The following is a 14,889-nucleotide window of genomic DNA, read 5'->3' on the forward strand; positions in this document are numbered from 1 at the left end:
AAGTGTATTCTCCGATCGGCATGGGGCGAGACGCGCGCACACGGGCGCCCTCCGATACTGCTCCCCGGTGCCTAGAACGAAGCGGAGAAGCCCCCCCGCCAGCCGACGCCGACGCCAGCACCCTCCGCAAGCCGTTCCCTCGGCAGGACGCCTCTCCGGGGCGTCCTGTGCCCCCCCAGAAGCGGGGGAAGCCCACCGGGAGAGCGGGAGCAGGCAAAGGCTTGCCTGTCGCCGTAGCCGCCGGAACCGGAAGTGGGAATAACAAACTTTTGAAAGCAGATAAAGAGACAAAATCAATTTGAGAACAAAAACAAAGGAGTCTATGGCATTTTTCAATGAGAAAGAATTTATGAATTGTATATTATTGTTTGGAATATCTGCGGCATTAGCACTTTAGGCTTCCCACAGAGGAAAAAAATCAGGTTATGATTGTTTGAAAGAAGAGTAGACCACTCCTTGACTTAAAACAAAAAAAATTCCTTGACTTTGCTTTTTCTCTTTGCAGCCAAGCCTATTCGCCCTGGTCATTATCCAGCATCTTCTCCTACAGCCATTCATGCCATTCGTGGAGGTGGTGCATATTACCAAAACATGAAGTAAATAACAGGTAAATACATAGGCATTTGTAAGTTACTGTACATACTTACAGTCTACCGATATAGGTTCAGAAAGGTTTCATAGCTCAGTCACAGTAGGAAACTTCTCTTCACCAATCTTGAAGGTCTTGAAGAGGGACAGCTAAGATAAGAACAGCCAGATTGAAGACCAGCCTTGCAAATAACTCAGCTTGATCTGGGAATATGTTTGTTAGTATGTATTGTATGCCCAAGTAGACATCCCTCTAACCCAGAGATGGGGAACAATTGCCCTTTATGACTTATGGACTTCAACTCCCAGAATTCCTGAGCCAGCATGGCTGGCTCAGGGATTCTGGGAGTTGAAGTTTACAAGTCATAAAAGGGCCATAGTTCCCCACCCCTGCTCTAAACCATTCAAAATATAATTACTTTTCCAAGACAATCCATTGAATAGCTGGACTTGAGGATGAATCTGAGTTTACTCTTTGCCAGTTCTAACTCAATATCCTTATTTTAGTATTTAGTATCCTGATATAAGTAGTCAATTCGAGTGCAATCCAAAATGAATAAAGCTTGAGACAGTTTAGATTAAACACACACTAGAGCTGTTGTCTCCCTTCTTCTGATTTAAGGAACTTTTGCTTCAATGTTTGGGGCACCTGATTGATAGAACAGAACAGACTCTTCTCTTCAGCAGTCCCAAACCACTGCTTGGTGCAATTTCTAGTATTCTCCCTTTCACCTGTTCCCCAAAACTTGACTTGTTCTGCAATACATTTGATTAAACTTATTATTGCACAATATATTCTTGTGTTGTATTGTAAGTCTTAGTTCATGGCTGGATTACTATTGGATTGTCAGATTTCGAGTTAATTTTGTAAAGAAAAAAAAAAGGAAAACTCCTTTGCATGAATTGTAGATCTAGAAGCTTTATACAAATAAAAACACACAAAACAATTTCCAAAGCTCGTTTTCCCCCCCTCAAACAATCCCATCCTATATGAAGGTTTCTGTTGGCAGCCCCACATTTAGTTATTTATTTATTTTAAAATCCTGCTTTTTTATTTTTATAAACAACTCAAGAATACATACCGTATTTTTCAGAGTATAAGACGCTCCAAGATTTTGAAGAGGCAAATTTTTTAAAAAAGTTTTTGCACTCTGCAGACCTTGCAAAAATGGGCCCTTTTTGTCAAAAAAAAAAGAGCATGCATAGCCTTTAGGAGGCTTGTAGAGTGCTCCTGGGGGCTGGGGGGGCAAAAACAAGCAAAAACAGCCCGTTTTTCACGAAAACAGGCCTGTTTTTTGTCAAAATTAGGCAAGCATAGCCTTTAAGAGGCTTATAGAGTGCTCCTGGTGGTTGTGTGGGGGTATAAAACAGCCTGTTTTTGCTCATTTTTGTCCTCCCCAGCCCCCCGGAGCACAGTGGAAGCCTCGTAAGGGCTATGCACGTCCATTTTTGTGAAGGGGGCAGGGTTTCAGGAGGCCAAAAATGCTGTATTCAGTGTATAAGATGCACCCAGATTTTCAGCCTCTTTTTTGAGGGAAAAAGGTGTATCTTATACTCCGAAAAGTACGGTACCTAACATTCCTTCTTCCTCCTATTTTCCCCACAGCAATCACCTTGTCAGGTGAGTTGGGCTGAGAGAGAATGACTGGCCGGAGGTCACCCAACTGGCTTTCATGGCTAAGGAGGGCCTAGAACTCTCACACTCTCCTGGTTTTTTAACCTGCTACTTTCACCAGTATACCAAACTGTTTTTTTCCCCATATGATGATTATATACTTTTTGAAAACAAATTAATGCCCCAAAAGCTATTCTAGTATTCCTCTATTCTGCTCCTAAAAATATGATTTGTACTAACACATTTTATGTCTGTCTATTTTTTTCCAGACTGACCAGATGGTACTTGGCATGTGGAAAGTTGTCATCAATTCACTACTACTTTTTTTTTTACAGAGAACTGGAACTATATTTCTGTTCGTTGTACATGTTCTATAGCCATCGGCAATGCACCGGTTTCAAATGTTTCAGCTTTGTCCAATCTCCATATGTACAGAAGTGTGTCCAATACACTTTTCCCTTTCCAAACCTTGTACAGTGTATCTAACACATTATCCTAGGGTAATGATACCCTGAGTCTACTGCTCAATCCCTGTCATTGACTGACTGCATTTTACCCCTCTGTGCCATTCTTGTGGAAGATTCTGTGCTTGCACTGATGCTGTTTTGTTCTGTTTTAAGTATTTTGGTGCATCAGCAATAATGTGACATCCAAGAATTAGCCATCGAACAACCATAGCAACAAACCAGATGATTGGATTCCATCACTGAGTTTTTTTATTTTCTGTGTAATATGTGCATCATTTTATATTTTTAGAAATTGACAGGGTGCAGCTATATAGTTTGAAAATAGCCTCCCTCCCCAATCTGCTTTCTAAAAAAAATTAAGTACCTCAAATAGTGAATATTTATTATTACCCTGGTGAAATGCTGAATTTGTTTTGAAAGGGTAGAGAGGAAAAGCTAAATTATGAGTACATTTGCTTGGTAGAGATCAGATAACAGTAGAGATATAGAAGGATGCAAAAGAACATGGTTAGCATAGTTTTAGTCTTAAAATCCAATGATCATGTGGGTACATCATAATCTCAAAGTTTAGGATTTGATCTATAATGTCTCTTACGGATCTTCAGGTGATTATGCAGAAGCAATGAATATGAATATTAAAAGTAAATTTAGAATAGTGGGTGAAAGTCTAATTTCTCCTTGATTTTCAGAGGTCATAATAGAAGTCAGAAATGTGGGGGAAATTCTGCTCTAATAAGATTAAAAACCCTTTTCCAAAGGGTTGACTAGGAATAGGTATGCATGTTTAGAGTGCAGAGCAAAAGCAAAAAGGAAGAATGATTGAAACAATGTTATCAAAATCCAGAGCATTCATAACATTAGATGCTAGTACTGAAGCTTCGGCAGTCTGCCCAAGAAAATGGTGTAGTACGCCCTCGTTGTATTCTTACTTAATGACAGACATGAAGTATTAAGTTGTATTTTAAGTGGAAAACATGGATAACAAGGTAGATAAACAAGATAAATCCGCAGCTTAATGTGTCAGTTATATTTATTTTGCATATGTTTTATATATATACATTGAAAACCATGCATAGAAACATGTGCTTTTTCAAAAGAATATGGGGTTCAAAATGACTGAATTCAATTTACATTCATTCCATTCTGTCGCTATGGCTTTCACTAAAATTAACAGTAAATTGGGAGCTGCTAATTTTTGGGGGAGAAAATACTTTTACCTAAAAAGCTATTCTGCTTATAAAAGCCTTCAGAAAGATGGTTATCAGATATTTTATCACAATGTAGGTTAGGCATTCTCGACTGTAGCAAAGATTGTTGGATCTTATTTAATTTATTAAAGATTGCACTAATTGTGAGGGAAGGGAAAAACTTCATTTTTGTGTAAATGAAATACCTTATTTTGCATTTATTTTGTTATTTCTTTTTGTAAATGTTTGTGTTTTTAAATATTGTTACTCATGTATATTACATTGTCCACCACTTGAAGTGTGAATTTGCCACATTCAGTCCTTTTTCTGGGATTAATGAGGCCATCTTTTTAGTTGTAAATTGTTGAACACCAAGTTATACGCACACACATGACGTTTACACGCATAATGCTCCCAATTAGTAAAACAAAAAACAAAAAAACCACCTGAACAATATTTGAGGAAATTTCAGCTAGGACATCCTAATAGGAAATATTCTAAATATTCCAACTAGAATGTGCAACATGGAGGATGTTTCAAGCAATCTCACTATAACTGTTTTCATAGGCAGATTAGCTCTTACAATGCACAGTTAATGAGGTTTTATTTTAAAACATATTTTAAACAATCTTTTTTGTGCATTTAAATAATATTGTTTAAGATGTTTTGATACTGTGAATGGAAGCACTATGCCTGATCAATCCCCACTGATAGGAAATGAAAACAGGACACTGTGGTTCGACATTAAGCACTTTTGAAATTAAAAATTGTGAAGTTAACATGATGCTTATATTAGGATGTAAGGAAAAGTTAGTTTTGATGCCCCAGAATTGTTAGTTGCTGATCAGCCAGTCAGTTCTTCTAACTTAAGTCTCTCCTTGACTGAGGCCTCAGAACTATTTTTTCCGCTTTGGATCAAAGATGGCAGACTGCCTTCTGAAATGGGACATAAAGACACCATATATTGCAATGCTTATGGATGCATTTTGAAAATAAGTCACACACTTTTATTATGTTGACTCACTGCTGCTAGAATTGTTTTGTGTGATATCTCTAAGCCATTCTTTTAAGTTTTTGATGCTAATTTTACAGTATGTTTGTATTGCTTCCAAAATTCCAGATATTTGATTTATTCTTTAAAAAGTCCTTTTCCCCTTTGCTTTTTTATAGTTATAGTTAGCCTGGCTTTCTTTAAATGATAGGAAGGTATTGAGTTTAATTCTTGAAAACTAAAGAAGTATATTTCGTACTTATAGAATTTTCTGACTAAAAGTGAAACTCATTTCTAATTTCAATCATACTTTCTTTATAGTCATTTTTATTTATGTACATCCTTGGGATAACTTTTTAATTTACCCTTCTGCCACTGAGACAATGGAAAGAGTCTGATCACACTTGCTACATTCTGCTGAATTAAATTGAGAATAGATTATTCTGAATTAATTAGCTTGACATAATGTAAACTCTACTAATATCTAAAAGCTGGCTTTTTAAAATCTGTTCCCATAGTCAATGAATGAAAAAGAACACACAACGACGTATTTTGTTACTTCATTTATAAATGAAAGTACCAGTACTTCCTTTTTTAAAAAACAACAGTCCCAAAACTTATGTTTCATGTAGCAAATATATATCTTGTTTATTAGGTTTATTCCACAAAGGATTACTGTAATTTTTTGGGGTTCTCTGTGTTGAAAAACAGGTTGTGCAGTGTAAGCTGTAGCTTACTGGTGGTGAATTCGTCCTAAGCCTTCATTGTCTGAGGCAAGAATATGGCCATGTTTTCGAAATAATGAATCTGTTCACAGCAGAATTGTGGGATCATGCCTTATTGGAAAGCAATCTGTTATTGTTTCCTATAATGCCTTTTTGAACCAAGAACACAAAGGGTGATTGTCTTTTTAGGCACCCATACAAAACTATTTCTAATATTGTGTCTTACACCTAAATAATTGTGTCTGTCATTTTTTAAAGCTTCTTTTAATAGTGGACGATGTGAAGGAAGAATAGGGATTGAGGCATTCTGTAGAAGTATACATGTCTAGTTTGTAACGTGTGTAGTGTGTATTCCAGATGTGTATTCTCTGGGACCTATGTATCTGTACAATAGCTTGTTTTAGGGAAAAATGAAATGTGGATCCTTTTTCTGATGGTTACAATCTCTGTGGCAATTTCCACTATTGCATAAAAGATGCTGTAATGAATTAAGCTCTATAACAGCAAACTGAAATCTCCCCTTCCTTCCCTATAGTTAAGTCTTTGGATCTTGGTTCTCAAATACTATCTATCAAACTGTATGGATACACTCGCAGACTGCATGATGTATCTTCCAAAACCTGTTTAAGTAGAAATAAAATTGAAGTGAACTCTTTTGTGGCTTGTGTTTAACAGCAGTGATGATTTTGGTATTTTTGTCTTCTTAGCCCTGTATTCTTGGTGTCTTCTGTGGAAATCTTTTGATTTGACAAAGGAACGGAACAGCTAAGCAGATGCATTGAATATTTTTACACTGCTTATTCCTGATTATACACACTGATAAGGTTTCGGGGATTTGGATGTTAGAGTGAAGTTCAGAGGCAAACAATTCTGAGTACTGGCTTGCCTAGAACTTCTCCAATGTTGTATAATGTTTATAAATAACTCAAGTTGGTGAGCGTGCATAATATATCCTCCTGTTTTCCCGTAACAACCACCTTGTGAAGTAGGTTGGGCTGAAGGTGACTGGCCCAAAGCCATCCAGCCAGCTTTCATGCCTAAGGTGAGACTAGAACTCACAGTCTCCCGTTTTCTGACCTGGTTCTTAACCACTAAACTATCTTTGAGATTGAAACCTAGCCAAATCTTTCAGCTTAAATATACCACTCCAAAATTCAAGCAGAGGCATTTCCTATATGAATGTTAGCAATAGAGATACTTTAAAAAAAAAGAGCAGGAGCTTTACAGCATCATTCCCAGCCCAGGTTCAACATTTATTAGTCCTCTTGTGTCCTGTAATTGCTACTGCTCCATACAGACTGTTTCATTTCCACTAGGTGGCAGGCTGTTGACAATTTAATCCAAGAGTTCTGGGGTTAATCCTTAGATTAAGGGAAACTCCCATTAAAAAAACTAAATTTATGAACAATTATAACTATATACTTCAGCTAAAATATGCCTTTATTTTTCATAGCTAAAACCATTTTTAATTTTTCTTTCCTACATTATTTCTTTGTACTAGTACACATATTGCATGTTTAAAATTAATTTGCCACTATTTCTCAAGGCTGATTTTTTTGCTATGATGTAAACAAATGCACAGATGCATGCATAAAATCATATATTGTCTGCATTCTCACTGAAGAACTGTATGAAGAAGCTTTCTTCTATTTCATGTTTTACAAAATATTGCTATTGCTATTATCAACAGTCTTCAGTTGGGGGTAGTGGCAAATTAGAAAAAGGGGGGGGGGATCCCAGAAAAAAACATGTTAAACTGGCAGATATAAATTAAGAGTGGAGCAGATTGAATAGTCTAAACCACTAAAAGTACATTTGGCTGGCAAAGGATGGGATACTAACTAGATTCATTTCCGCCAAATTCAGGTTTGGCAGAAGCTCCTGCAGGGAAAGCTTAAAAGAGTTATGGGAATGGCCATCTTCTGAGCAAGTTTGAATCTTGCTGTTAACTCTTCTGCTATCTTTCTCTTTCTCTCTCTCTCTCTCCTACCTCTTCCCCTCTCTCACAGCGTCTGCTGCTATGGGTTCAAAGCCGGTTTGGAGTCGGCTTTTCGAGCCTCCTCCTGAACAGTTACACTACCCAAATCAGGAGCCCTAACCCGATTCACTTAGCCTAGAACCCCTCAGGCTAAGCGGAGAGCCGGACCTTCTGGCCTCTCCCACTCGCGGAACGCGGTCGCGGCTGCTGGTTGCCCCTTCCACCCCACTTGACTTTTAGGTGACGCGGACCGCCCCTGCCGCGCTCCTTCGTGCTTCCCCGAAGAGCTCTTCGGAGAGCAAAAGTTGCCGTTGCCAGCACAAGACGCCTCATAAGAAGACGTTCACATCTGGGAGCGGGACGAGCAGGGGGCGCGGGTGGGTGGGTGCCCCCTACCGTTCCTCCAGCGCGCGGATTTCTTCCTCAGGGAGGAGACCCGCCTTGCAGGTTTTCCCTCCCGGGCAGGTAAAACTCCGCCCCAACAGCGCGCGAGGCGAGCGCCTTCGACAGCCCTCCCGCCTCGCCCCTTCCCTGTCGGCGGAGGGCTTGCGGTCCAGCGCTGAGGCGCTGCTCTCGGCTGAGGAGAGGCGTCGAAAGCGAGCGGAAGCAACGCTGGTGAGTGGGGGCCGGGGGGTGGGCGCGAACTCGCGAGGGAAGCTGCCTTGCCCCAACTTCTTTGCGGCTGGGGTCTCCGCGGCCGGATAAAGGAACCCTCGGGCGTCCCGAGCTTGACCGCGAAGGGGTCGGTTTTTCCCCAGCCCCGTTGGCTTTGACGGGGCGGCAGGGAGGGAGTGCGGGGGGGGGGGCAAGCAGAAATATTTGCAAACTTGTTGAAACGGGCGGGAATTCCAACTTCCATGAAGTTCCCTCTCGGGAGCCGATGCGTAAACGTTCGTTCAACCCTTTAAAGGATCGGAAGCTGCTTGGCAGGAGGCACGTGCCAGGTTGAGTCTTCTCTGGCATCTCCAGTTGAAGAGGATCAGCCGGGAGGGAACCGCTGCCTGCCTCAACCCTTCACTCAGTATTTTGTCTCCGTGGGCAGGAAATGTGGGCTGAGCAGGCCTCCCTTTTCCAATGATGTAGAGTTGGTTGTTGTTGTTGTTCAGTCTCTAAGTGGGGTCCAACTCTCCCGCAACTCCCCTGGACCAGGTCACCCTGTCCTCCATTGTAACAGAATAACAGAGTTGGAAGGGACCTTGGAGGTCTTCTAGTTCAACCCCTTGCTCAGGAAGGAAACTCTACACCACTTCAGACAAGAGGTTGTCCAATCACTTCTTTAAAATTTCCAGTGTTGGAGCACCCACAATTTAGCATAGTAACTTTATTGTCGCTTTAAATGTACATTAATCGGCATACATTAAAATGAAATGAAACTTCTGGAGGAAAGTCTTTCCACACTGTCTCCCTGAGTCTACCAAACTTCGTGCCCACTGTGTTGGTGACACCATCTAACCATCTCATCCTCCGCCATCCCCTTTTCCTTTTCCCTTCAATCCTTCCCAACATCAGGGTGTTTCCTAAGGAGTCCTCTCTTCTCATCAGGTGGCCAATGTATTTGAGCTTCAGTAGAGTTGGTACCAGCGATGAAATCCAGCAGGTTCTGACCAGTTCTGGAGAACCAGTAGCGGAAATTTTGAGTAGTTTGGAGAACCAGTAAATACCACCTCTGACTGGCACCAGAGTAGGGTGGGAATGGAGATTTTGCAGTATCCTTCCCCTGCCACGCCCACCAAGCCACACCCACAGAACCGATAGTAAAAAAAATTGAATTTCACCACCGGTTGGTACTGTTCCACCATTCTGCTGTCCATAACCTGGTGCTCTCCATATGCCTAAAACCCTCATTCCCACCCACCAACTCTTCCTTTGCAACAAGTTTGGGAAAGGTTGGCCCAAGCCAACATGGTACCTGCAGAACGTAGGTCATTGGAAAAAGGCTAGGTGTGTTGAGGGAGAGCCAGTGTCACCCTGGTGCCTTTTACTGAGTTCATTCTGAGTATGTGTGAGAAGTGTGTGGACTTGTAAAGTGGGATGGAAATAATTTTTAATGCACATCCATTGAACTACATTCCATCTTCAGGGTGGAGAAGGTGCGTCAATATTATTTTGACTAGCTAGACTGTGTGTCTATCCTCACCTCCTTTGTTCCTCCTAATTCTTCATCTGGCATCTATACCAGGTAGTTTTATCCTAGACTATTGGGGCAGGAAAAGCTTACTTTTCTATAACATGAGACTTGTCTTCATGTTGGTTTTGAGCAAAGTTCATCTCTAGTTCAACCCAGATGGTTCTTCAATCAGTGCACTCTTAGATGTGTTCCATTTTCCCTCAGCTGTAAAGTTTGTCCAGCCCATCTGGAAAACATCTGGTTGAGGAAATCTAATTTAGTATCAAATACTCACAAAATAAGTTCAGACAACACGAAGTTTAATGTGATACTTGGTTTGACTTAATTAGTTGTATGAGTTTGACTTAATATGTCGTATGAATGCAGCCAGTTATTTGATGTACTATGGTTAAGCAAACAGTGACTCAGTGTGAACACAACCAGAATTACAGTGTTAGTCAGTGATGTTAAAGTGATAGCTGTCTTTTTTCTCTCATGGTTCGTTAAAAAGAGATGCAACTGAACAGATGTTGGTTATAACTGTTCAATGTAAGGAATGCTTAGTTTAGCATCTTAATACCTTTAACACTTGCACAATAGGTTGGAATTCAATAGGTGAAGCTAATCCCATGGCTGCAGCTTCATTCCAGAAAAAGTCTACAAATTGAATTATGGTTGTGTGTATAGATCTAAAAATGGTGTAGGAGCCTGGCCAATTAATTAATAGGGCAACTATATTGCAAACAGTATCTTATATGAATAGGGTGGATTGGAGTTCAAAATAATTTCTAAATTCTGCTAGGACAACTCAAAGACCACCAATAATGTGTGATATTAAAAAAAAACTTCCAGTGGAGACAAAATGGAATGTGTTTGGGAGTTGCAGTTATTATCTGAGGTTTTACTGGAATTAACTTTGAGGGCTACCATTAAAAATGAGATGTTACCAAACTATGGAATTGTAGAAATATAAAGAAAAATAGGAGGATTTGCACAGCATTGGAAAAATGAAGAAATACCACTAGATGAAGATATAATAAAGAAGATATTGGATTTACATTGGACAGACTTACATTGAAGATTAAACAGGAAGAAGATATAAAATAGTACCAAACCTGGAATTTATTTTATCAATGGCTGGAAAAAAGGGGGAAGATTAGAAATATAATTTGTATTGTGAAGCAAACAATCCAGACAACACGATGTTTTTAAGCACTAATCAAATGTAACAGTAGACAATTAATAAAACTTTGTAAAAAATAGAAAAAATATTAAATTAGATTCATAATGTCAAACTAACATTTTATTTCATTTAATTTGAAAGAAATCCACTGAAAAATAATATTCTGGAGCTTTTATTCTTTTTTCTTTTCTACAGTTAAAAATTCCAGACCAGAATTATTACTCATGATTCTCCAGTGCTTTTGATTTTTGGATGGATGGATGGATGGATGGATGGATGGATGGATGGATGGATAGATAGATAGATAGATGATAGATAGATAGATAGATAGATAGATAGATAGATAGATAGAAGATAGATAGATAGATAGATAGATAGATAGATAGATAGATAGATAGATAGATAGGGCCAATGTTCAGTGGTATTCATTATCTTTATAAATAGTGTAGAGCAGTGTTTTCTAGCTTAACCAATTTTATGATGTGAAGGCTTCAACTCTCAGAATTCTTAGCCAGCATGGCTAATATCCACAGGATAGAATGGAAAAGTTCCCTGTCACATTTATTTACTTGACCAAATGAAACCCTCCTGAATACAGGGAAAGGGGCATATTGTGGTAGCCATAGAGAAGACAAGTTTCTTTGTCCCTGTGCTTTCATCCCATGGACATTGGTTTTTGTGAGTTGACCATATACAGCAGGTAATTTCCACTTGGAGAAGATAATGCAAAAAAGTAAGACCCAAAACCTTAAAATATTTGAGAGGTGATAACCAATACTTTGCATTGTGCCCTGACCCATAGAGGTAACCAGTCCTCAAAAGAAATTACTTTTACATGTCTATTCCAGCTGAAGTTTCTTTGAAAGCAGCTCCAAGTAGAACATGCTTAACTTAGTCCAAGCACAATGTGATGGAGGTATGAATGATTGTTGCTAAGGCTTTTTACTCCTTTGCAAAAGAATAAGAATTCTGACTGCATGATTTACTTCTTTGGGAGAAATATTGAGTAGCTCAATTCTAGGAATATTAAAGGATCACAACAGAATGTGCACAATGCAGCATGATGCAACAACTAAAAGAAACCAAAGACAATATTGAGCTATGTTGTCAGATGTCTTGCACCCAGATTATGCAGGGTTCAATGGTACTTGGTGCTGCTTGAATGGATTCCAGCACTGAGATATGAGTTGGACTCCATATCCTAAAAGCTTGGTCATGGCTATAGGAACTGCTTTTTAAAATTGTTTAGCATACATTTTCTGGTGCAAGACAATAATTCTGGTTCTCTAAAAGCTAGTTAAATTATAAAATGCCCTAGGCTGGGTGTCTTTTAGGAGGTTCATGTGCTGTATACAGCTGGTGATTTTATAGAACTGAAAGTAAGATTATATTCTGGGTTCTCCCTGATTAAATAAATTATTCTACTATGGGCCTGGGGCAGAGCATGCTGCAACTCCAGAACTTTCTTGAAAACGTTTCCATAAATGGACTCTGAAATTTTCCAGGTTAAGTAAAGAATCTTATTTAAGTCTCTTGGCCAAATACTGATCTGGGATGTTATAGCAAATTTAGACTTAAAGCTATCATTTTAGCACTAATATTTTATTTAGAGGAACAGCCCCCCTCCAAAAAAAGAGAGAACCCTATTTCATTTGCTTATTTGAAGCATAAAGTAAAAAACAATGTAAAATATAGTTCTGTTTAACTCAGTGCTGAAGGATGTACCCAAAAAAGATAGTTTCCCTGTTCCTCCACAAAACCTGTCCTTGGTTATTAATTTTTTTTAGTGCCAATGACTAAAGAAAGAGACTTTTTGATTGTTTAACAAACCGCACTGGATATTCCACTGAATCTGTGAGAAAATTGACAGAAAGATTAAGTAGATCCTTTCAAAGATCTGTTATCCTTTTTGCCTTCTCTTATCAATTTTATTTGAAAAGCTTAACAATACAATGAAAAGATTTACATATTCTTCCAAGTAGAGCTTTTTCATATTTATTTAATTTGTGTACCACCTTTATTATTTTTACAAGTAACTCAAGGCGGCAAACATATCCAGCACACCTTCCTCCTCCTATTTTCCTCACAACGACCCTGTGAGGTGGGTTAGATCCAGAGGTGGGTTGCCATTTTTTTTACTACTGGTTCAGGCACACTCCTGCTTGCACGCCGCTTCTGCGCATGCGCAGAAGCGTCCGGGTGGGTGAGCGGGTAGGCAGAGCCTCCCACCGCTGCTACTATCGGTTCGGCTGATCCAGGCCGAACCGGCAGCAACCCACCTCTGGGTGGACCAAATGAGAGTGACTAGCCCAAAGTCAGCCAGTTGGCTTTCATGACTAAGATGGGACTTGAACTCACAGTCTTAACCACTAGACCAACTGTCCGGTTTTTTTTTAAATAGAAAGCAATTGTCCCAGATCCCATGCTTGAAGAAAGTCACCATCTGATAATAATTCAGCATTTGAAATAACCATTGAACCATTTAAAAAATGCAGTTAGATATAATGGTGGAAGTTAAAATTTGGATATATTAATGATCCCCCCACAATTCCAATTAGTGAGGTTTTTTTTACTTCAGTGGACAAAAAGCAGCAGAAATAAATAGAGCCAAAGAATGGCTCAAGAAAGAAGAAAACCTCTGGAGCACAGCTTCTGGAATTGGCTGATTTATGCATATTTGCTGGTTTACATTAAAACCCAAGAAATTGCCTATTATGATGAAAAAGAAAACAGAAAATCATACCAGTTTATGATACTTCTGGACTATACTATGATTCCTGAAACCTATGGTCTTTTGCTTGGTTATTTTCTCCATCTTTTAAGACACATACAGTATGTTGGTTGAATAAGATCCCTTAGAGATGTCTACCCATTAGTCTTTCAAGCTCAGCGATTTTTTAAAAAGAACTCTACAGTAGCATCTGCTCTGCATAAATCAAAACAGGAGTTACTTCAAAGTGACAGATTAGAAATAAATCTTCTTAGTTAATGAAAAGGAAATGTTAACATTCCTTCTGGGAGCATGAAAACCTGGAAGGGACCAGCTTTATCAGATGTTTAGGACTGAATGCATGAAATTCATGAATGTAGGAAGAAGTGGGTTGTCTCTGCATTTGAAAGTGACTCATACACTTATTAAGAGGATTGTTATATTTTGAAACAAAAATACTGAAGTCAAACTGTAAATCAAACATGGCAGATGAACAAAGTAACATCTGGATGTGGGAAGATAATTGCAAATATTTTATACAATGCTGGAGAAATACTTATCTTGAAATCAGTCCTTCTGAAAATGGGTTCCTTGTTGATTCCCACAAGGAAATATGATTTCACAACAGGGACGTGCGGTCAGGGGAGGCAGGGGAGGCAGAGCCTCATCGCTCTCATCATGAAAAAAAAAAGGGGAAAGGCGGTGAGGAGCCTCGGGGAATGTGACTGCGCGAGCCGTGGTCCCCTTCATGTTGACTCAAGAAGGCGGGGAAGGGGACCACGTGTGCAGGACAGAGGGAGGTGCCGGAGGCTCCTCTAGCCTCAGCCTTCCTCCTGCACATGTGGTCCCATTCCCTGCCTTCTGTCGGGTTCTGACGCCGGAGCTCATGGTTCCAGGGCAAATGCGCAGGCGCAAGCGGCTCCCTTCCTCGCACTGAGCAACGGCAGGTTTACGGGAAGTTGCTCGCGAAAGGACGGACTTTTTGGACCGTCGGCTACTGTTTCCCTGCCAGCTCGCTCGCGAAAGGACCCTGGAAACCGAGTCATGGCAGGCGCCTTGCTAAGAATTCCCCGCCTTCCTGATGACATCACCAGCCTCACCAGCCATAAACCTCACCCCACGTCACTGTTTCACAATCTCATTCCTTTTGTTTTGGTTCACTTTATAATATGCTTTGGCCAGGATCCCAACATTATGCATATTTACGTATGCCCTTCTCTTATGCCACATGGAAAGTCTGCCATTGAAACTGGACTTTTAGAAATTATGACAGGGAAAATAAATGGTATGTGTCTGAAAAAGAGACAACATGATGTCAAAGAAGAATATTAAAAAATT

General features: G+C 39.8%; 2 protein-coding genes across 3 annotated transcripts in view; both read left to right on the forward strand.

The window, feature by feature from the left end:
• KIF5C (kinesin family member 5C) overlaps window positions 1-6,233 on the forward strand; it is an 88,925-nt gene extending 82,692 nt beyond the window's left edge. The window contains exons 25-26 of the mRNA XM_081934186.1: window positions 506-607; window positions 2,473-6,233. Of these exons, the coding sequence (XP_081790312.1) occupies window positions 506-600 (95 nt within the window). The 3' untranslated portion in view covers window positions 601-607; window positions 2,473-6,233. The remainder of the gene's footprint in view (window positions 1-505; window positions 608-2,472) is intronic.
• Window positions 6,234-7,986: 1,753 nt separating this feature from the next.
• LYPD6B (LY6/PLAUR domain containing 6B) overlaps window positions 7,987-14,889 on the forward strand; it is a 101,507-nt gene continuing 94,604 nt past the window's right edge. The window contains exon 1 of one of the 2 annotated variants that reach the window (XM_081963039.1): window positions 7,987-8,170. The gene's annotated coding sequence lies outside the window, so the exon portion shown is untranslated. The remainder of the gene's footprint in view (window positions 8,171-14,889) is intronic. The other variant, XM_081963040.1, reaches the window with a different exon arrangement.

The sequence above is a fragment of the Natrix helvetica genome (genome assembly GCF_964273705.1).
Source record: "Natrix helvetica genome assembly, chromosome: 1".
Taxonomy (NCBI): Eukaryota; Metazoa; Chordata; class Lepidosauria; order Squamata; family Natricidae; genus Natrix; species Natrix helvetica.